General features: G+C 42.8%; 2 protein-coding genes across 3 annotated transcripts; one reads left to right on the forward strand and one right to left on the reverse strand.

Moving 5' to 3' along the window:
* The first annotated feature begins 126 nt into the window (after window positions 1-126).
* On the forward strand, window positions 127-22859 carry ift140 (intraflagellar transport 140 homolog (Chlamydomonas)). Of its 2 annotated transcripts, XM_035146016.2 has the most exons (31): window positions 127-272; window positions 736-899; window positions 1647-1868; window positions 2130-2251; window positions 2344-2474; window positions 2749-2924; window positions 3185-3276; window positions 3358-3464; window positions 3644-3786; window positions 3873-4076; window positions 4187-4259; window positions 4379-4470; window positions 4611-4738; window positions 4892-5009; window positions 5103-5224; window positions 5306-5441; window positions 5680-5811; window positions 5930-5965; window positions 6326-6570; window positions 17194-17371; window positions 17757-17947; window positions 18053-18148; window positions 18234-18366; window positions 18885-19028; window positions 19412-19540; window positions 19671-19853; window positions 19945-20148; window positions 20354-20566; window positions 20940-21106; window positions 21217-21358; window positions 21872-22859. In XM_035146016.2, exons 2-31 carry the CDS (start codon window positions 753-755, stop codon window positions 22043-22045), a joined length of 4380 nt encoding a protein of 1459 aa, XP_035001907.2. In that variant the 5' UTR covers window positions 127-272; window positions 736-752; the 3' UTR covers window positions 22046-22859. The 2 variants fall into 2 exon arrangements, with proteins under 2 accessions (XP_035001907.2, XP_035001909.2); XM_035146018.2 differs by lacking the exon at window positions 5930-5965.
* tmem204 (transmembrane protein 204) lies at window positions 9229-16369 on the reverse strand. The gene is made up of 3 exons (XM_035146019.2): window positions 15064-16369; window positions 14234-14389; window positions 9229-10420 (listed from the first exon to the last, which is right to left on the reverse strand). Exons 1-3 carry the CDS (start codon window positions 15341-15343, stop codon window positions 10176-10178), a joined length of 681 nt encoding a protein of 226 aa, XP_035001910.1. The 5' UTR covers window positions 15344-16369; the 3' UTR covers window positions 9229-10175.
* Window positions 22860-23181: the final 322 nt, after the last annotated feature.

Raw genomic sequence — 23181 nt, forward strand, 5'->3', positions numbered from 1 at the left:
GAACTTGTCACATTAGGCCATTACATCACATTAGGCCATTTCTAATGTGATGATTTCTAATCTAATGTTATCACCTTCGATAACGACTCGGGTTGTGTTCGTCGTTTTCCGTGGCTCCTCCCCCTCTCCAGCCTTCAGAGGTTGTCAGGGGCAACTGGCAGAGACGCTCCACAGAGGCTCCACAGAAACACTGGAAGTTACTGTCGGTGTTTGAAGCCGCTTCGAGCTCAGAAAAGTGACTGGACGTCGAACTGAGGAGAAGCGACAGCGACGTGAGTCTTCGGAGCGCCTGACACGACACTTCTCCTCGTTCTGCGGCTGTGGGAGCCAGTAAAGGATGCTAACTTTGGCTAGCTTATGCTGCTCAGCTAACGCTAGCCGCTAAAGCTAACCATGTGTCTTATAATGACAATCATAGCGTTTCAAATGCTTGTCACTGTGGTGAATGCACAGCTTCGTTACCGTCGTTAGCGTGTAGCTGTGCCCAGAAAGTAAACTAACGTCAGCTACGTCCACGAGCGTCACATATGGTGACATGATGGATTGTGAATCACTGAGTTAACTAGTTGTTGATTACCTTGCATGTAGAGCACTGGTTAACCAGGCTCTAGCCTCATTTAAAAAGCTGCTACACGGCCATTAACCAGAAATCAAACACTGTTCTGATGAATATCTATGTGTCACTTTGGAGGTTCAATCCAGCTGATATCTCCTTATTCCCTTTTTCTTCTTTAGAGAGGAGCTCTGGGGACATGGCGGTGTATTTTGATCACCGGATCGAGGCCCCCGAAAGCAGCGCAGTGCCCTCTCATTTGACCTGGCACTCGGCTCTTCCTGTACTGGCTGTGGCCTCGAGCAGCCCCACCAACGAGGGCAACGTTGACCTCTATCTGCAGCAGGTATAACACTGGGCGTTGACGAAGAGAGGGTGTTTCTGTGTGGTTTTATTGTCAATTGTATCTGTGAAAATTCTCAGTCGTCCAGGTCATGGTATCTTCAGGGGATGTGCATGTGTACGTAGGCAACTGGACCTGCTTGTGTTTGTTGAGGACGTTTTCACCTCTCATCCAAGAGGCTTCTTCAGTTCTCTCCTCAGACAGCTCAATACCCCACCACACCCCAACTCATGTGACCCAAATGACAAAACAGCAACAATGCAGGGGCGGTCTACCCTAACCCTAACCCCACAGGTACCGACAGCCATTCACACCTTGACTCTGGATCCCAGCGACTCATCAGCTGGTGGAGGTTTCAACGTGGGTTCAGATCCACAGAGGTTAAATAAGACCTTGTTCAGACCTGTTTAATATCCGCTCTGATGTGACCTGATCACAAGAGGACAGACCTAAGTACAGTCTGAACGTACCCAAATGCACCTCAATGCGTCCTGGGGTCCAATCACTCAGACCACATTCGGAGGGGGTGTGGGACGCATGTGGTCACGTTTATTTCACTGTAGGAATGCAAATCCATACTGAGCCACATGTGAGGGAACGCCCACTCAACTGATGTCCTGTATTTTTGTGCTTCTCAGTGCCAAGAGCCTTTTTAATGAGAGGTGAAGAGGAATCACAAGCAAGTCCAGTCACCTATTTCCACTTGTACTAACCCTAACCCTACTTGAAATCCCCGCTGTCAATACGCAGGGAGAGTATGTGGAGAGCTGCCACGTAGGACGTCCGCACCAGCCCGCAGTGCTCCGCTGGCATCCCACAAAGCCAGTGCTGGCACTGGGCTGGGAGAATGGAGAGGTAGTGCTGCTGACACACCCGTCTGGAGATCAGACCGTCCTCCCCATCACACACACAGCCGGCATCACACTGCTGGAGTGGAGCAGCTCGGGCAGCCGCTTGGTAACAGGGGATCAGGTGAGTGTGTTGCAGTGACTGCACAAACAAACACTGTGGAACATTTATCTGTGTCATATCTTAATACTGATAGAAGTTTAGCATGTGGATATGCTGGTGGGTCTAATTAATACACACAATAAAAATGCATTTTCTCATCATCATAGTGGCACAAGCATTGCCAGGGTAATCGAGGAATGAATTAGATTAGACAGGTAGCGTTTACATCTACTTCTCATTTATCCGGTAATGCATGACTATAGTGTAATTATTCATTGCCAGACTGGAGCTCTCGCGGTCTGGAAGGTCGATGCCAGAGGGAGACTTCAAGGGAACCATCTAGTAAAGCATGAATACAGCAAACCTCTAACGTGCTGCATCTTCAAACCTGCTGCTCCTGGGGAGTAAGTCATTAAGTTCTTATTAGTAAGCCCATGTCGAAAAAACATTTTGATAACATTGTGTTGCTGATGGTAGGACCTAATTGTTGTTACAGTGATGTGGCAATGCTAGCACGAGCATCAGTGGGTGGAGATCAGAGTGCTCTGGACATGTTCAGCTGGAAGGGAGCGCCTCTCAAGATGGGTCCGCAGGAGGGACTTGCGTTCTACGTCAGCACTGCAGATGGTAAGTGTTTATTGCCACCATGTCTTCTTAAAGACACATTGTGTAGTTCCTGACTCAATCGCTGTGTGACCCAAAATTTCCAGCATCGTTGGTTATCAGTCTCACACCAGTTTTTCAGTCCAACAAAAAAGTTTTTCATTTGTTTGTCTGTATTTTTAGAAGAAAAAAATAATCAGAAACATGTCAAAGGTCACTGGGATTCTGTAAGAATCTGCATTCATGCGACAGATATCTTATTATTTTTAAGTTGAACCCTTTTGCCCCTTGTCTATAGGTAAAGTTCACAGTGTGGATGAACAGTGTAAGACAAGCACACTGCTCAGTGTGGAGGGGGCAATCAAGAAACTGTTCTACCTCAACAAGAGAGACGCCCTCGCTGTGATCACAGAGACCCTGATGCTGTCACAATACACTCTGGGACCTGAGGGAGGGGCTCAGGAATACATGAAGGTATAATTTCTTTTTTAAAATTTTTTTTACTTGTTATTATATAGCACTAGTGAGAGGAAATATATACTGTAGAATCTGGAAAATCTGAAGATGTTGACATTGGGGGCGTATAAATCCCCTCTAGATTTATTTCCTACTGTTGATTATACAGAAATTCATCAATAAGATTCAACATTAATGCAATGTTGAATTTTTGCTATATATTAATATTTTATGTTCCCATACACAATTCAGTTTTATTTATTTTTTTCTCATGACAGGTGAAGTTGAGCAGCAAGACTGGTCAGAATTTCGACATCGTCTGGACAGAAAACAGCCTCCTCATCACAGTGTCGGGGGAACAGGTCATCAGGTCAGTATACACACACCGTTTGGACACACATACACACTCATCTGTAACTTGAATTGTTTTTCTGCCACTGTGTTTCCGTAGGCTGTGGGACCTGGAGCGAGATGACAACTTTGTTCTGTCACTGGACGAAACTCTGGGGTTCGAGAGAGGAGAGATGATCAACTGTGTTTCATACTGTGCAGCAAAAGGTAAATGTGAAATATTTCTCCTATAGAGCAAAATGCTTATTCCTCTCATACCTGTTTTTTTCCAGTTTTACAACCACACTCTCAAATATTGAGTAGATTGATACACATACCTCATCGACTTGGAAACCTCAACACTCAAAAAGCCTCATTGCTTTTGTGTAACATTGTGGCCTCCACAGAAATCCTGGCAGGTGGCACTAGCCATGGGCGCATAGCAATGTGGAGGATGGTGGCACAGCCAGGCAGTAGCAAAGGGGACACCAACGCCCAGTGGAAGCTCCAGACACCCACTGAAATAGAGGGAAATGTCACTCAAATACAGGTACTGTCTGGACCAGCATTTACACACCAGACTCAAATATCATGAGAGGATATGTATATGTATATAATCCTGTTCCCTCATTTCAGTGGGGCTCCAGCCTGAATCTACTGGCTGCCAACAACTCAAACACGGTGCTCATCCTCTGCGAGCACGTGATGTCAGCCCACTTCGGCCAGCAGGTGGCAGCAGTGCAACTTACCCCAACCCAGCTCAGCATCACTCAGTTCAACACAGGAGCGCAGCTTGCTCTGCAGTCTGACACACACATCAAGGGAGTGTGTGTGACCAAGGTGATCACAGGGGGGGAAATGCAGATTTTACCTCTACGAGAGTTTGCTCATCAAGCAAATCAAGATTCAATCTAATCCTCATTTTAACTGCCTGTGTGTTACACCAACAGGAGTCAGTGACAGTATGGAATGGAAAGCAAGTTACTGTGTATGAACTTTCGGGGACAGTTCTACGCAATACAGGTACAACACTGACCAGAATCTCACCCTGCAAACCATCACTTCAGAAACTGTCTGTTATCTCACCTCTTTTCCTTTCCCTTTCTCTTCTTTCTCCACCTCCTCTCCTTCCCATTTTCCAGGAGCGTTCCCTTGTGACTCCCATGCAGTAGCTGTACATGGCGAGAACCTGTACACTGTGGAACCGAACAGGGTACAGATCCGCACTCCACAGGTCTGTATGCCCAACATGGAACTTGGTAGACGTGACACATCTTTGAGTGTGAATGTTGAAAAGGCCGAATAAGATTTGATTTTAAAAGAATATACACATAAATGCAAGTGGTTTGAATTTGGCTCGTCTCTTTTCTCCAGGGCACTGTGAAGCAACTGTTGACCTTCTCCAAGGCAGAGGGCAACCCTGTGCTGCTCAGTGTGTGCCAGTTTTACCTGGTGGTTGGCACAGACACGGCACACATCAGAGTCTTTGACCTCTCCAGAAGGTATGATGATAATGTGGATGTTGGATTCTTTAGATAAGACATATCAATCATCAATTAGCTTCTGTATGATATAAATGTCAGATTATTTACAATTTATCATTGCAAAGTACTTTGTTGTCCAACAATGCCAGTGTCGGTGTATGTTTTCTGTAGAGATGCCAAAGCTCACTGCGGTGCCAAGAACCTGGCTGAGCAGATTGCCAGTTTAGGAGCCCTGAGGTCGGTCAAGTGTAATGCCAACGGCAGCCAAGTCAGCATCCTCATCTCTCAGGTGAGAGACTCTAACTCTCTTAAAGTGGGTTTTTGAAAGCCCAATTTTGAATTGAAGTATAATTTGACTATGATTGTCACTCTTTCCTCTCAGGTTAATGGGCGACCTGATCACAAAGTGTACTTTTATGACGTTGAAATGGACACTGTGACACACTTTGACTTCTTCGTTGGCAGACCGTCCAGTGGTATCTCCCATTGTGAAGACGGTGAAAGGTAACTGAAGCTGCTCTTGTCTGGTGTTATTGTTGGTATTTGTCTTCTTCCCATGTAGAGTTTTTTTGTCTGTGTTCTCAGGCAGCAGTTTCAGGGGACGGAGCTCAGCGGCCGGTGCCCTGTCTCTCACTTCTGGGATGAGAGTGAGCCTCGTCTTTTTGTTTGTGAGACGGTGCCGATCAGCTCCGAGTCATCATCAGCTAGTTCCGTCGACATGGTAAAGACCTCTGTTTAGCACTGAGATAATCCTGTACAGCTCTGTGAGCAAAGCATGGTGCTAAAACTGCTGGTAGCTTTGACTTCTCCTGGGACTCACTCATGCTACTATACAACCCTTTTGAGGAAAAGTGAGAACCAGGAGGAGTATATATTGCTTCTTTATTCTTTTATCTAAGACAAGCAATCAGAATGTAAATGATTATCTAATACCAGTGCATTGTCTTCCTTCCGTTTAGGCAGACGTGTCAGTGGTGACGCTCTTCTGTACACAGGAGCATGGGCTACTCCTACAGGACTGTTATCCCAAACCTGCAGGCCTCCAGGCTCTTCTCGCTCTGGATGTGCCCTACTATTATTTCAGCTGCAAGGTGAGCATGGAGAACTCTTCGGTGGGGTTTCTTACACAGCAGAATTTTTCTTAACTTTGGTTTGCCCTCATAACTGTTCTTATGTGAAACTCTGTGTGTTTGGTCTAACACACCCCAGCTTTTATTTTGGAGGGCTGGTGTCTTTCGACCAGAAGTAAGTATCTGTCCCCTATAGTCCGTTCAGAAAGCTTGAATATTCGTGACTCCCAACTTCCAACAACTGTGATCGTGTTTGCCTTGTGGCTGAGCAGAGGCAGGGAAATTCTGGCTCCTCAAAACCAGCAGCACAAGAGCATCCCTGAAATATTTAGAGCTCAATAATCTTTGTCCACTTCCTAAAGCTTGTCTTGATGAAAAGATGATGTTGTGTTGATGTTTGTCTGGCTCTGTGTCCCACCTATTCCACAAGATTTGTTGTATTGTTGTCATCCCTCTTCACAATATCTTCATTTATTACTGGTGCTAAATCCTGTTATGTCCAGTATTGACATCATGATGCTCTAATCCTCTACAGCCTGGTGAGAGGGATCCAGGGTCAACAGAGGTTTCAGCCACAACATCAGCACCACCACATCAGACCGAGCCATCAAAAGGAGCGCCAGTCCAGTTCCCCCATATGGTGTCTAGGCGAGCTCTCAGGGAATTTGTGGGTTTGGAGACCTGTGAGAAGGCCACCCGCGACGCCATGCTCAACTTCAGCTTCTACCTGACCATCGGCGACATGGACGAGGCCTTCAAGTCGATCAAGCTCATCAAGAGGTATGGCACAATGTGTACGTTAACTCAGTGTGGATCTGCAAATAGAGAGGACATGCAGGATGGCATACACGCAGTGGGCACACCCCCGATTTGCTCCATGTCATCACATTCCTCAACAGTCCTTTCCACAGGGGTTTTAGTTCAGTGCCAACGGGGAAAGCGCTGTTACTAGATCCCTGATACTTCACAGAATGCTCTTCAGTCCTTTACAGTGGGATGGCTGTAAAAATGAGGTCTTGACTTATGTTGAGAATGGGGCATTGTTGCCGCTTCACCTCCCATTTTATTCAGCACCTTTTATTGTTGTGTTCAGACCACCACTGTAGTTCTGTATCTTTTTCTTTAAAATGTTTTCTTGAAATCTGAAAGGTGATCCTGGGACTCAGCTTTTGAAATTTTTTTTAGTACTCTTATATCTAAGCAGTTAGAGGCGTTTAAACTGCAAAGTCTCTTGGGAGAGTGCATATGTCCACCATGGCTAACTCCATACCTTGCCATGGTACAGTAAGCGAGAACAAAAATTCCTGGATCTGCCCTTTTATCTAAATCTGCTCCGAAATTTAAAGCCCCACCCCTCCACAAAATATCATAGAAATCAGTTGTGTAGTTTTTGTGTAATCCTACTAACAATGAAAACATAAGCTCCTTGGAGGAGGTAACCAGACACTTGACATGTCAATGCATTAAGATTGCCACACCAATGACTCTGTCTTTGTGAAGGCTAACAAGTTTTAATAACCTGTGCTTTATTTGATAATATGTGGTCCAAGCTCACCAGTTTGCTTCCAAGTCTATTTTAGCATGATACAATGACCAATTAAGCGCCTCCTAAATAAGACTTTGATTTGTTTTTATAGGTACATGGAATAGATTCTAAACACAGGACATGATTAAGGACTTTTTTGTGTCTGTGCTGAGGGAAGGAACTCTTCACTGTGTATATATGTGGCTGTTTCTGTGTGTGCTGAGGGGATGTACTTTTCTAAACACACTGACTCATACACACACATACGAGGTCCCCCTGCCAATTTAGCCCGAAAGGAGTGCCCTCTCAATTCTTGCGAATTTTGAGTCAGGTCACTAAAAGGATGTGCGTGTCTGTTCCTGTGTGTGTGTGACATAGAGAAATATACAGCATATGCGATTTAATCAAAGGTATGATGTCACTTTTAGCAAAATACGTGATTCAGAGCACTCACCCTGAATTATGCTGCTGTGTTGCTTGTGCACGTACAATTACGCAAATGGGAAACTGCATCCACCACTGGCCGGATATTCCTAAGAGTTTAATAGGCCTGATGACAGCTTTACTAAGTTCCTCCTTGATGGTTATTTTTACTGCCGCTACATTTCCCCAAAGAAAGGGATCAGTATTGTGTTTGATTCTCGTATATCTCCACCCACAGGAATATGCGTTTCCTGCAGCGGTAACCTGTATCTGCTGGGACTTCTCTCTATGGTGCAGATTTTTTAATCGACAAAGGTTCTCATACCTAAGTCAGAGACTAGCTGGCGATCCAGGAGTCAGAGCATTTATTACTTATCTATTACATGTATTTAAGATCATTTGGGAGACAATGCACCCATTTTTCCCATGCACCTTTAAAGGGTCAGTTCACCCAAATCGCAGGGTGTAGGTAGAGTTCTTCAAATGTCAAACCTGGTGCCCGAACCGAACCCAACACAGACCCGTCTATCTTTTATTTGAAAGCTGGGACCTGCACCCGTGCAGAACAGAGAAACGCTGGACCCGAAGCCGGCCAGGAGACAAAAGTCCGGATTGGCAACAATTTAGCATCTGATTGCTTTAAAATTGTTTTGAATGAAGTAGAAAAAAACATGTTTTACTTCCCTTTATCAAAACCAGATATTCTCAGTGTGAAAGTGCCTTTAACCTCCCAAAGTCAGATACAGGTCGGAATGTCTTTATTCAGTCCAGGCCACGCCGTTTCCTCTCATTCATGGTGTCCTTGACTTTAGGTGACACGATTATCTGCCCCTATGACTACAAGCCCTCTCTAACTGTCTTTTTGCATTTGGTAGTTGAAAGCAAAACTCTCCCCCTTTCATCAGGAACAAAAAACACCAGAGGAAGTGTTCGGGGTGAAGCAGAGATTGATGTATGATGTTGTAGTCATCATATTTGGCTTTGGTTCATGTAAACCTCATGCTCCCAGTTGAAGCCATTTGTCATGGGAAAGTATGTTGTTCACTTCATGGAGCCGTTACAGTTCTTCATTCTTGGAAGAAACTAGATATCAGTCCCCTTAATATGCCTGTTTTTTATTTGTCTTTTATCAAGATCCATGAATTATTCCCTGGGAGATATGTGAAAATAAAAAAATTAAAATCTTAAAGAAAGTCAACAAGGCGACTCGAAGGCAAACGTTGATTTGCACCAACGTTTAATTAGTTTATTCTTGGCCCATCCTTCAACCAAGTTTTGTGGAAATCAGTTCAGTAGTGTTTGCACAGTCCTGCTGACAAACAATGGGTAAAAACATAAATCCAACTGGACTCTCAAAAAATCTTGAAGGTTCATTGGGAAAATGTAGCTGTGATAAAATACGGTATTTGAAACGTTTTTTAATTCGTTAGGATCCATATTGTCATTTTCAGCTGCAGTGTTTGACACCAAATCAGTAACGGCAACAATCATTCCGTTTGAATATTTACCAATAAATTTATTGACTTTATATGATATATTATTACTTTAATGTGCCTTTATGTTTGGCAACGATGAAGACTCACAGACAGCCTGGAGTTTCTTTGCAGAAGTATGATATGTTCACAATAATATCACTACTAATGATAGCACAATTCTTTACACAATTATATAATATTAATTTAAGTATACAGTATGTACCACAAGCGAGCAGTTTCATATGTAAAGCATCATGAATAATTAACGCAAGTGTTTCAAAATGCAGTACATCGCCAAAACACCTGTTGCCGTCAGTTTAACAAATCCTGCTTCTAAATCAATTCACATACATTAATTAGCAATTTATTTTTTATTTTCTGCCCAATCAAAAGGTTTGCCTCTTCTGCTTTTATTTTGTTAGATTTACTTACTTGCAACATCTATTATTAGCATCAATATGTATTAAAACTATAATGACCTTTATAAGGACAAAAACAAATATGAGGTATTCTGGTATTTTCAACATCTTTCATAATATCCAATTTATAATTATGTAGGAGGCCATTTAAGAAGTGCACATATAGCAAAATAGGTCAAGTTCCAGCTTGATCTTTTCACAAGAAGGATGCCAGTACACAGTGCCAGTACACAGTGCCAGTCCAAATTGTATGTTGAACCACCAGTTAGCTCACCCGAGCATGAATGAATGAATCATCAGTATTCTGTTACGTTTGGAAGTTTAGAATGACTTTATACATTCATTTTCAATCTTCATTCTGTGGATTTTGTGCAGCAAAATAAGCAGCAAAATAATCTTGGTGTCTTTGTTTATGGTGGGAAGAGTTTTCAAAGGTAGTTTTACAATTGCAGATACATGTGAGTCCACAGGAACGTGAAAAGGCACCAGTTGAAGTAAAACACTAAACGTTGAGTTCAGTCTTGGCTTGTGAGCTCACGTGGCTCAACAAGGCGAATCCACGTAGTCATTGTCTAAACGTGGATGGAAAGGTGACGCCAGTGAGCGACTGATGATTATAACCCGAGGTGCGAGGCAGTCATCGCGGCGGTGTAAAATGTTCCAGATAAGCATGGCCGCAGCCATCGTGGCCAGCAGGCAAGCGGCTATGTCCAAGTAGCAGGAGTAGGACAAGTGGGTGTAGGGTCCGATCCTGTAGAAGGTCACAAGTCCAATCACCAGCACAAAACCTGCACAGGAGCACAGAGAGACAAGGCCTCAGTCAGTGAAAAGGAACTGCCATTCTCAGTTAGCAACTCATTGTAAGGAGATTAACATTTAGCTATTTCAAATTGTTCTGTTTATGTATATATACAGAAAAACACACACACATATTTGTGTGTCTGTGAAAGGCTCATATCAGCTCTTCTAACAATCACATTGATTGTGCTCAGTATAAGAAGGTAATGTTTACCACGTTCACTGTGTTGGATTAGTGTGCTAACATGCTAACATTGGTTAATTAGCTCTCAACACAAAGAGTGTGTCTTTATTTTTGCCCAGTATTTGTTCATAAACTGGATTTGTCAACAAATTAAAACTTTGACTTGGTGGTTTTAACTTGACAAAAGGCACCATTGATGTAATTGATCCTGAGGGTGACAAAAATGGAACCAAATTTCATGACAGTCCATAGCAGTTATTAAGACATTTAGACATTTCATTCAAAATGTGAGCCTCATTATAGTGGAAAATGAAAATTCCGGGATTATCAAAATCACAAGGATCATCCTCTGGGGATTATGAATTTTTGTACAACTTTCATGAAATGAACCTGAAGGAGCTTTTTGAAATGACATGCTCACATTTAGATCTCCATCCCTGTATCCATGTGTTTCGCAGGTCAGCAGGAGCTCTGCGAGGGGCCTTTGAATTTGAAAATCTGTTTCCTCTTAGGGAGAACTTCTAAGATCTCAAGATCAAAGTTCTTGATAGCATAAAAATATCAGCGCATAAATATACGCTCGGAAGAGCCTTTGAAAACCCCTGATTTCTTTGATTCACAGAAGTTTAACTCACGCAATGAGGAACTGTTTGGAAGCTATTAATAAGGCATAGCTTTCAGTTCATTCTTTCCTCAGGTTATTCGAGTTGTGGATGAAAGGCCACATAGATCTATACCATTCAAGTCTCCCTCAGTCAAGTCCGTATTCAAGTGAAGTCTGGAGCCATTCAAGAGTGCAACAATACATGTCTGAAATCTTACCTAATCCAAAGGGGTATAAATACCGGGACCAAAAATAATCACTGGAAATAGGGATGTTGGTGTTTTAGGATATGAATCAGTCTGTTTCCTGAAGCAGTCAGTGGCACCGGGAGGTGGGGGTGGCAACAGGGTCGGTCGGTCTACCTCTACACTAAGATGGCCGTTATTGTTTAAAGTGAGGATGTGAACAATTGTATCTGTGTATCATTGCGTGTCTACCGCCGTGTTTACCCGTAAGAATGCAACTGTTTGCTTGCTCCGTTAATGTTTAACCTGTCTGGCTCCTTATCCAAGAAAATGAATAATCTCCTGTTCGGGTTCCAAGCAGGTTGGGCTGTGTGAACCTCTTTTCTGGCACGGACTTATCTCTCAAACTTCCTTCCCCCTCTTCCTCTTTCCATCCTTCCTTCCTTCCCTCCTCTCCACACCCTAACCTTCGAGGTTGCTGGACATTTGACACGATCTGTCACAGAGAAATCTAAGCAAATTTTATCTAAGGCCAGGCTTTGGAAACTCATTTAGCTGCTGTGTTTTCCTTCCAGATACGAATGTCTTGGTTTATTCTCAAAGGGCACAAAATTGATTAGAATAAATAGCACTGCCTCAAATCTCTATTGCTCTCTTATTACGGGAGTATCTCGATTGCCAGACTTGAGGGAAAAGTCTGAGCCAGATTTAATGGATCAGAATTGAGCCCCACATTTGCAGTTTCTTGAAATAAAACTGTTAGATTTACAGTGTCAGAACCATTTGGCCTGCCGTTGTGACTTTTTGACATAACAGAGTTGTGCCCATTCACAAAACACATTCCTGAGATGTCTCCAGGAGTGAAATGGGCCATTATTTTGCTTCCAGTCTGGACCTGCCAACACTGCTCAGATATGACTGAAAGGAACTGATTATTGTTATTCCACACTCCGCTCTGCTCGCAATAGCTGAACACTTTGGCACGTCTGAAAATGAAAACATTCCTGAGAAAGAGGGTGATGGGTAAAAATATCCTCATTCATTCAGCGCTGAGGCTCATTCACTGACTCAGTGGGGGAGCTCTAATGCAGGAATGGGGAATGGATTACTGAACAGTCAAGAGAAATACACCTCTCTGTACTTAAGAAATTAGGCCCTTTTACTTGAATATGATTTTCCATTTGTGTATTTTGCATCCTAAAGTTTTTGTTGTAATTATTTGATTATTAAAGGAGCAAGGCTGCAACTTACACACATTTTTTATACAGATCCGTCTGATAATTTTCAGATTTTCTTATCTGATTAGTTGTTTAAATAATGACATTTATTATTTTATAACTAATTTTGTCTGTTGCTCACTTTTGCAAATGTTAGCATGCTAAACTAAGATGGTTAGCATTCCTAAGCCTTAGCATGTTAGCATTGTCTGTAAGGCTCTTTTTTGTTAAAAACACTGCTTTAAATACTATAAAATACAAAACTTGATGCTTTGTGTGTAAGATCCATTTGCATTTATATTGCATATGATTTTGTTACACCGCTTTCTTGGTTGTGTTGTTCAAAATCAGAAAATAGAGTAATATTGGGCGAGTCTCAATGCTCACATCAAGATAGATTAGATAAAAGCCCTCATCCCTGCTGCAGTGTGTGATAAAAATGCTTATCTTAAAGTGGGGATTCTTCATTTGCTGCTGCTATTGGACATTTCATAAACGCAGACATAAAAGCTAAGCCAGTTGATCTGGACAGAGGCAATTCCCACCCTGCTGTCAAGCCACAGGACATTTCTCTACTAAAACAAACTACAAACACACAATCACAACACACACACTGACATACACAAAAATGCACACGCATAATCCCTGCTGCCAGTGCAGACACAAACACCCAGTCCATGTCGAAACTGTCTTTCCCGTCCGTTCCCCCCCCTCCCTTCTTTCCTTCTTCAGCTTGGGGGTTTTGCATAACAGGTAGTCACAGACATTTCCTCGTCCTGAGCAGGGATATCCTGGCGCCTGACAGTCGCTCCCTGGCTCGCTGCAGCTCTGGCCCATGGATTCTGGACTGGGACTAAATTTAGACCCAGAAAAGACCCCCTTCATTCTGCTCTGCCACAATGATAGCGAGCGGCCGAGCGACCACTGCACACGGCGCAACACACTTCCTCAGAAGGGGCACTGGGACAGGCCCTGCAAGCCAACTCTTTAAAGTGGCACAGTGGGATGGATGTGTGTGTGCGTGTGCTGGGTGTGGAGGAGAGGTTTTGTTACCATGACTGCAGTAAATCATGTCCCACAAGGATAACACAGCTTTCAGCTTTCTGGTTTCCTGGTTTCCCCCTTTTTAACCCCCCACAGTTTGGCTGCTTTAATAGTTAATTGTTTTTTAAAATAATTTTATAGTCTTTCTTCACCAAAATCAAAAATACTCAGAATCTAATAAGGTTATGAAGCATATATTAATAATATTAATGCATGTTTGTATTTGTCTACATTATTCCATTGATTTATGTTTTTTAAATGATATCTAGCTTTGGTACATATTCTTGTATTTGAGACTTTTTGCATAGAGTTTTTGCAAAATTTGCACTGTGTTTCTGATCTTTATAATATGAGAGTTAGCTAGTTTAGCTCCCTCTGTGATTTTATCCCCCCCCCCCGTTTGGCATCCTACCAAAGTGCATGTGCACTTTGCTGTGCAGCATCTACATTTCTCTCTCTGTCAGAATGATGCATGAAAAATAAGCTGCGAGGATACTTTTCATCAGAAAGATCCTTCTCTGGTGCAAAAACAACTTAAACAAACAAGCATTGGGAACACTGGTACTCACTGGCTAACTGGAAGAGGGCAGCAATGGCTTCCTCCCACCACTGTGACTCCTGCGTGATGAAAGGCAGCTCCTTCAGGCCGAGGAGGAAGATCAGCTGACCGGCAGTCAGGGCCACCGTCGCCATCAGGTTACATGCTCGCATCATGTCAAACTGCACTTGGGTGACAAGAAGGAGAGTTTCACATGAGTGTCACGTTTCCCGTTATGTGTCTGTTGTTGAGCAACATGAAACTATATAGTATACATTTATAGGAATAAATAGATGCATAGATAGACAGAAATTCCCGAAATTCACACACAGAGTTTCAATTGTTTTAGTTTCACAGTTTGTTTAAGGTGACACAGTCATGATTACTTTTTATTATGAATGGTGAGGCATTTCTCTGGCAGGCAGTGCTGCCAATTGTGCCCAGTACAGTTGGTGAGTGACCGTTAAGCATTTCCCAGTTTTGTTCTTGAATGGAAATGTCTCAATGAAGCTTTGTAAACATTCACTCTGCTTTAAATTTCCTCGAGACTATTTTTAGACTCAAACCCTGCTGGCAAAGATGAATTTGATTTTCAAATGCAGTAGGTATTGTAAATTCTTGGTATTCCCACTTGCTACTTCAGTGTTTTGGTTTTGGCAGATACATTAATCATTGTTATTAACAAGTAACAAAAATAACTAAAACATGACACCAGGCACAGAAAATGCAGAATTGCATCTTGGACAATCAGTCTGGTGGGAAAAAGTCACTTTGCATTTTGCTAATATTCACTGTCTCTGGAAAGCAGACATAAATAACGTTATTGTTTAACTTTAGGTTTAAATTTAAGTAAAAACTTACATTTGACAGTGCTGCGGGACTCTTGATAGCCTGCATACTCAGAGCCCCATCCAAGGCCTTCACACTGTCTCTGAGTCCCTTGCCCCCTTCTCCCAGCCTGGAGGTCGTCACGGCCCCTCTCCCCACCGGTGGGGCACATTCTCCACAGTCCCACGCTCCGCTTGCGTCCATCCTCCAGGGCTTGGAGGACCCAGCTGGGGGTGAAGGCTGCGACATTATTCAGGACCAGGGACAGCAGGGCTACCGCCACTGCAGCCGCCACCAGCTTCTGCACGGCCATGCGACGCCGAACACCCGCCACCTCGCCTCCTCCCTCGGGTCCCTCCTCCGGACCCTGTTCCTCCTCGGTGTCCTGCCCGCTCCCGTGCCTCTCCTCTGGGGCAGTAGCACCAGCAATGCTCTGGGACCCCTGGCTCCTCTCCTCCACCTCCTCCGCCACCACCACCACCTCCTCTGGCGTGTGTTGTTGCAGCTCAGAGGTGTATTTAACCAGAGTGTTCTCTTTAGATTTAGCTAAAGAACATCTCCATTCATCCTCATTCAGGGGTTTGTTGCCGTTGCAGCAGATCCTCAGCCCTCCTCCTCAGAAAGCACTGTGGGTAAGCAGGGATTAATCCAACTGGCACCTTGGTCCATTCCACTGGCTCTGGCTGGCTGCAGCTTGACTCTGGGATCTCACCGTTGTTCCCTTCGTACTTTATCTTCTCTCCCTTTCTTCGGTGCTTTGCTGAATGCACTGACTTCTGCATGCAGCTCTAGATTCTCTGTGCAAGCATTAGATAGTTTTTTTCCCCTTTCAATCACTTCACATTGCTTTCACAAGAGTATTGATGCCAAGAAAGCAGTGATTATCCAGACACGACGCTCGGAGCTGTCTCGTTAATGGTTTTGTTTAAGGTTACCAAGATTGTCTCTGAACCAGAACCGCTGCCTGACTCGAACAAGAAGTCCTGTAATCCACCTCCCTCTGCTTCTTTTCTCTCTTCCCCCCTTTCTCTCTCACGCACTGTTTCTCTGCAAATCCTTGAGGTCAGAGTCAAAACGTGGGGGAGTTGCTGTTTGTCATAGTCCGAGACATCAGTTCACACATGCAGCAAGCTTTAAACAGACAGCCCCCTCCTTCAGGATCACTTTAAAATGTGTGTGTGTGTGTGTCAGTGTGTTTGTGTGAGAGAATTTACAAAAAAAACTCCTGTTAGACGTCACTGTTGTGTATTCTTTTGTCTGGAGCCCAGGGGGCGTTCACTAAAGTTCTCTCTCTCGTGTGCAACAAACATATTGGCCACCGCAGTCAGGCAGCAACAGGATGTGTTTCCTGATAGGAAAAGAGGATGGGAAGAGAGGCCAAATGTAGCCCTGTTCCTTCTCTTGTCTTTCCTTTTCTGGCTCTCTAGATCTTGCCGCTCCGTCAGCAGCAGGCTTATTATTTCTCAGTTGTTTTATAGTGTCTCACTCTCATGTTTGATTTTTTTTTCCTGACCATATACAGCAAGATTTTGGCAGACGCTAGTCGTCTTGCTTTCTTTTTCTTCACTTGGCCTTCATGGCCCCACTTAAAGCAGGGCCCCTAAAGATTTGGGGTATTTCCTGTTGCCTAACTTTAATAAACAGCCCACATCTGTATCGGCCTAAGCAAGGAGGTGGGAGGGGCCACAAATAGAGACCAGATGGCTCTGGAATCTTAAATTTGGAAATGAAGCAAAAAAAAAAGGGGGTAGGGGGGCTGATTTGCGTCAGCAGGACAAAAGAATAAAGGAAAGAGACATAATAGCACAGCTCTTGTTTTGAGTTAAGGTCCTGCACTTATTCTTGCACCATTATGGTTTTGTCAGTGTTTGTGTGCAGGGTGGTGGATAGTGGTGGATTTAATGTTAAAATAATACCACAGTACTAGAGGTCTAGTCGGTTAGACATGAGGGTTTTTACATATTTGTGTCTGTTTTCACCATTTTCACAGGCCCACTAAGGGTTAGGTCTGAAATATAAACTGCTCTTTTCAAATAAGAAATCTTCTGAGATGTACTATACATAGTACATGTGTACAACTGCTTTCACTGGTGAATAATAAAATACCAGTACAATGAGTAACACATCACCATCGCAAACAAACCATTTCTCTTCTCTCTGTAGTAAAGCGGTATGGGAAAACATGGCCCGGATGTGTGTGAAAACCTGCCGCCTGGATGTGGCACGTGTGTGTCTTGGGAATATGGGAAATGCCAGGGCAGCAAAAGCACTGAAGGAGGCGGAGGCCGAGCCTGAACCAGAGGCCCAAGTGGCGATGTTGGCCATTCAGCTCGGCATGCTGGTGAGACACTCAAGTATTACAGTGTAAATGATTGATGGGACATGGCTGACTCACAGTCTGGATTTGATAGTGCTGCATTTAAGGACTATTTTTTTAAAGAAAGACATCCCTTCAACTGTACATGACATATTTTTCGAGAAAAGTAATAAGATATGTTTTGCCTTTGAAAAATAAAAATAAAAGATTAAGCCATCTCTTCACTCCAGTCAATAAATTCAATCTCCATATTTGTTCCGTTCTTCATAAATCATTTGGCCAACATGACACCACATCTTACAATAACATGTCCTCTTTTTAGGTCTCAGCCTTTCACCACACACAGAGCACGGGGCTTTCCGCACCAAAAACATTTATCTTTCCATCATCTTTCCCTCTCTTCCAACAGGAAGATGCAGAGAAGTTGTACAAGTGCTGTCAACGCCACGACCTTCTGAACAATTTCTACCAGGCCTCTGGCCAATGGCAGCAGGCTTTGGACACCGCTGAAAGCAATGATCGCATCCATCTGCGCACCACTTACTATAATTACGCCAAATACCTGGAGTCCATGGGCAACAAGACTCTGGCCCTCGTATAGTAAGACACAATCTATTGTGGTTTTATGTTAAAGATGTGATAGATATCTGTGACAATCTGTGAACACTGACAAACAAAGTGTGATCGTCAGCGTTTCTGTTGCAGTTATGAGAACTCAGACACACACAGGGCTGAAGTGCCCAGAATGCTTCAGGATGACACAGCATCTCTTGAGATTTACGTGAACAAAATGAAAGACAAGTAAGTCCCGACTTCACCTCATACATCTCATACTTCTGTACATACAGGCACAAAGTTCCATAATAATATAATCCTATCAATGCAGGAACATCTACAAGTGGTGGGCCCAGTACCTGGAGAGCCAGTCGGACATGGACTCAGCGCTGCATTTTTATGAATGCGCTCAGGATTACCTCTCACTGGTTCGAGTCCACTGCTACATGGGGAACATCCAGAAGGTGACTCACATTTGTAGCCACTTAGTTTACTGAAAATTATTTTATTTGTGGACATGATTATGAATCTTAAAAGTATAGAAAAATATAGAATGTTTTTGAAATTACATCTTTACATGTACTTTTCTGTAATGATGGTTGGATACTTACTTTACTTACTTTCTTACTTTATTTATTTATTTATTTATTTATTCATTCATTCATTTATACATCCATCCATCCATCCCCAAAGAGGAATTGCAGTGGTAATGATGACATTTACTTTTCAGGTGCAGATAAAATATTACAAAATTAACTAGAGTACAATTCATACAAAAGATTAAAAAGGGAAAAACAAGACAGATAAATACTGTAATACTGTATTTACATTATATATCAATGTATTCATACATAAACTACTAGATAAAAGTAGAATCAAGATATTACAGTTTGAGTACAGGAAAGGAGTTTTATCAGAGGGTACGATACGAGTTTCTCTCTCTCTCTCTCTCTCTCTCTCTCTCTCTCTCTCTCTCTCTCAGGCGTCTGCGATAGCCAATGACACAGGTGACAGAGCAGCATCGTACCACCTGGCCAGACACTACGAGGGTCATGATGATATCAAACAGGCCGTCCACTTCTACACACGAGCCCAGGCCTACAACAACGCCATACGACTTTGTAAGGTACAGTACTCCACCGTGTACTAGAAGCAAGTGTCTATGAATCAACACAGATTTTTATTGATCATGCGATTTACTGTGTTATATTCACTTGTTGAATACCTCCCCCCCCCACCTCACTGACAAGCTCCCCCACCCCACTCCCTCCAGTAGCCTCCGCTCAGGACCAGCACCCGACCTGGGGCCACAGAGGCCTTTTCCATAGCTGCACCCTCCCTCTGGAACTTTCTTCCCAAACAAATCTAACTGCACTAAAATGTCCACCTTACAAACACTTCACAAAACCCCACCTTTTCAGAACTGCTTTTAATGTTGGATTATGATTTGTATCTTACATTTACAGCGCCACACAAATAAAATGTATTGTTGTTATTATCATTGAACAGGAGAATGGTCTGGACGACCAGCTGATGAACCTGGCTCTGCTCAGTAACCCGGAGGACATGATGGAGGCTGCCTGTTACTACGAGGAGAAAGGCACCCACATGGACCGAGCTGTCACACTCTACCACAAGGTACATTGGGTGTATGCATGCGAAATTATGCCACAAGGGGGAAGTATTGCACCATATATTTAAGATGAACATTGTTGGCTTATTTTAATCTTACAAAAAGTATGTGTTTTTTTCCTTTCTCCCACCGTAGGCTGGTTATGTCTCCAAAGCTCTGGAGTTGGCCTTTGCCACCCAACAGTTCTCTGCACTTCAGCTGATCGCTGAGGATCTGAATGAGAACTCAGACCCGGCTCTCCTGGCGCGATGCTCTGACTTCTTCATCACACATTCCCAGTATGAGAAGGCTGTGGAGCTACTGGTAGCAGCCAAGAAGGTACCTGTGTGTGTCACAGTTTAACCTAAACAAGGAAGTATCTGGTCATATGTGCTTATGTGTGTGTGTGTGTTTATGTTTGTATACCCAGTACCCTCAAGCACTGGAGCTGTGTGTGACCCAGAACTTGACCATCACAGAGGAACTGGCAGAGAGAATGACCGTAACCGATTCTAAAGATTTATCTGAAGATGCCCGCAAGGAGGTGCTGGAGAAGATAGCAGACTGCTGCATGCGACAGGGCAATTACCACCTGGCTACCAAGAAATACACACAGGCGGGCAACAAGCCCAAGGTAAATCTGAAATACTGCCACATGTTCTGTGCAAGCTCAGAACATCTCCGAGGTGTCAGGTGAGAGTGTAAGGGACGACTCCAGCCCGTCTGTCAGTCTGATGTCATGTTGCATCATTAACATGTGCAATAAAGATGCCCACAAACACATGTGAGTTGAATTATGAAACCTTGGAAATGTTTTTATTTTATTTATTACGAAACAGGCAATGAGGGCACTCCTGAAGTCGGGCGACACTGAGAAAATAGTCTTCTTTACCAACGTTTGTCGTCAGAAGGAGATTTTCATCATGGCCGCCAACTACCTCCAGTCTCTGGACTGGCGGAACAATCCAGAGATCTTGAAGACCATCATCGGTTTCTACACTAAAGGCCGAGCACCGGACCTGCTCGCTGGCTTCTATGAAGCCTGTGCTCAGGTACGACAAATACACAAAGAACACAGGATGTGTCTTTTCCTTTTATGGACGTGGTCTTAAATTTGAGAAATCCAGAAAATGTAGAGCTGATTGTACAAATTTTACATTTAGTGATATAGAATTTATATTACAGTAGTTGCAACACACAACAGAGAACAATCCAGTCAAAATAGCTTTTATATATAAAAACATAGGTTTGTTGGAGTATTTTGATCTTGGATTCAAGAGGAAAATGTTTGTTGTGGCTCATGGTGTCAGAATCTTTGTAATGGTTCAAGTTACATTTGTGAAAACTTGATCAATTTTACTGTATTTACAAGATGTTTAATACTGAATAAAGAAATAATAATAAAATCTTGTTACTTTTGTGAAGGTGGAGATTGATGATTACCAGAACTATGAGAAGGCTCTGGATGCTTTGACTGAAGCTGCCAAGTGTCTGTTGAAAGCAAAGGACTCTTCAGGTGGACAGCAGGAAGCGAGAGTAGCCGACCTGCAGCATAAGGTCTCACTGATCAAGAAATTTGTCCACGCACGCAGGTAAGAATCCAGCTCATCTTTCTTCTCTTTTCTATCTTAATGAGTTCCTCTTTCTTCCGTCTGATTGGTGTTGTCATGACCTGAACTTTGAATCTGTCCTTTGTCTGCAGGTTGTATCCGGAGAACGCTGATGAGGCAGTGCGGTTGTGTGAAGCGCTGCTGGAGGAGCCAGAGTTGGACCCTGCGGTCAGGATCGGTGATGCGTTTGGTTTTCTGGTGGAACATCACTGTCAGCAAGGCAACTTAGAAGTGGTAACTGTCATTTTATCTTCTTCAGTTGTACTTTAGAATATGAATCACAAATAACAAAATATTTAATGTTTTGGTCACATCAGCACCACAGTATTATAAGTATCAAGACTTTGAAAAGATGGTACCAGACACTGTGTCTCTTCTTAAGTAAGAATGACACAGACTTGGAGGAAATTGCGTCTTTTATTGAGGTAGAAATGTTTGGTAGTGGTCCACTATAAGGTTGTCTTTGGTTATATCTGTGTGATATTCAAAGGAGTTCTGTAGTTTCTCTAGAAGAAAGGATATTAATGATATTTTCTCATTAAATTACAACTTTAATTGAATAATACTATGACTTTCTTCTAAATTACTTTATTCTCAGAATCTCCTAATTGTGTTTCTTCAACATGGCCCTAATACTTTGTCATAGTGAAACTACACTTTAACACATGTTAAAGTGTAGTTTGACTCTAAACCTTAGTGAGTCCTTCACCACTCATCTCTCTGTCTTCTTCCATCCTTCCCCTCCAGGCGTATCGTAAGCTGGAGGAGCTCCAGAAGCGGCTGCCGTCGCAGAACGTGAGGTACTACATTAGCCAGGCCAGTTTAGAGGCGCTGCAGAAAGTGATGGGAGTTCCTATAGATGGTGATGACCACACTGTGAAGGAGGAAGATGAAGTGGAGGAGGACCTGAATTTGTCTTAAAAGAGTCTTATATATTATCATATATATCATGTCTTTCTTTATGTGTGTATGTAGAGTCTGCTCTGACACAAAGGCTTGAGGGGGTGTTTAATGTTCTGCAGGTCATTTTTTCTGACGTATCAAAGTACAAATGTACGTTGAGGCTCAGGAACAAGGGAAGAAATCCAAACTACAGGTTCTAACTGTAGAGCTGTTACATGTCCGTGGTCATTTTATATAGATTTTATTAAGAGATAATGGACATGTCACCCCACACAAGATTCAGTCCCATGTAGAGATGCTACACGGTGAATGGGCTGTATTTATGTAGCACTTTTCCAGTCTTATCTTCCACTCAAAGCGTTTTACATAACAAGTCACATTTACCCATTCACACACACATTCCTCCAGTGCTTCTACTACAGGTAACCATGACTCTGCACGGTCTGAAAACATGAACATTTTCTATTGTGTACTGCAGCTCTTCTGCTCCACATCAAAGGGTTAAAGGACTGGTTTGCAGACTGGTGTAAATGAACTATGGCCTTCTTCGAAAATCAAATGTATATGTTATGCTTTGTTTTGTCTTATATTTATCCCCGGGTCTAAGTGTGTGGTTTACAGGCATTTTGTCACAATCGATCTTTTTTTAATTTCACTTGATGTATTATTTGTAAATATCCTCTATGTCAAAAATCATATTTCTGTAAAATATTTTGCAGCTATTTTGATAACTTTTAGCCAATTTCTACCCTGCACATTATATTGAAAAAAAAATGTTTTTCCATTACAGCGCACTGTAAAGTTCCTACAATAAAACATTTTTAACATTAAATTCCATTGTATGACCTTTTATGTTATATAGTGATTTTCATGGGTTCGTTAACACACTTAAAGGACTGGAGAGGAAAAAACATCCTTTCAACAGGAAGAAGTTGGGGTGAGGGGAGAAACATGGGGGAGAGAAAGAAGAAAGAACAGGAAGGGAAAGGAACAGTTGTGTACATTTCATATTTAAGCTCTGACGGACTGGTTGATACATTGAAAATAATAAAATACTTACGGATGTAATGATGTTAATGATAGTATCACCAAGTTATTGCAGTAGTAGAACTAGTAGTAGCAGTGGAAGTAGCAATAGTAGTAGACGTAATAAT

The sequence above is a fragment of the Hippoglossus stenolepis genome, chromosome 21 (genome assembly GCF_022539355.2).
Source record: "Hippoglossus stenolepis isolate QCI-W04-F060 chromosome 21, HSTE1.2, whole genome shotgun sequence".
NCBI classification, from domain to species: domain Eukaryota; kingdom Metazoa; phylum Chordata; class Actinopteri; order Pleuronectiformes; family Pleuronectidae; genus Hippoglossus; species Hippoglossus stenolepis.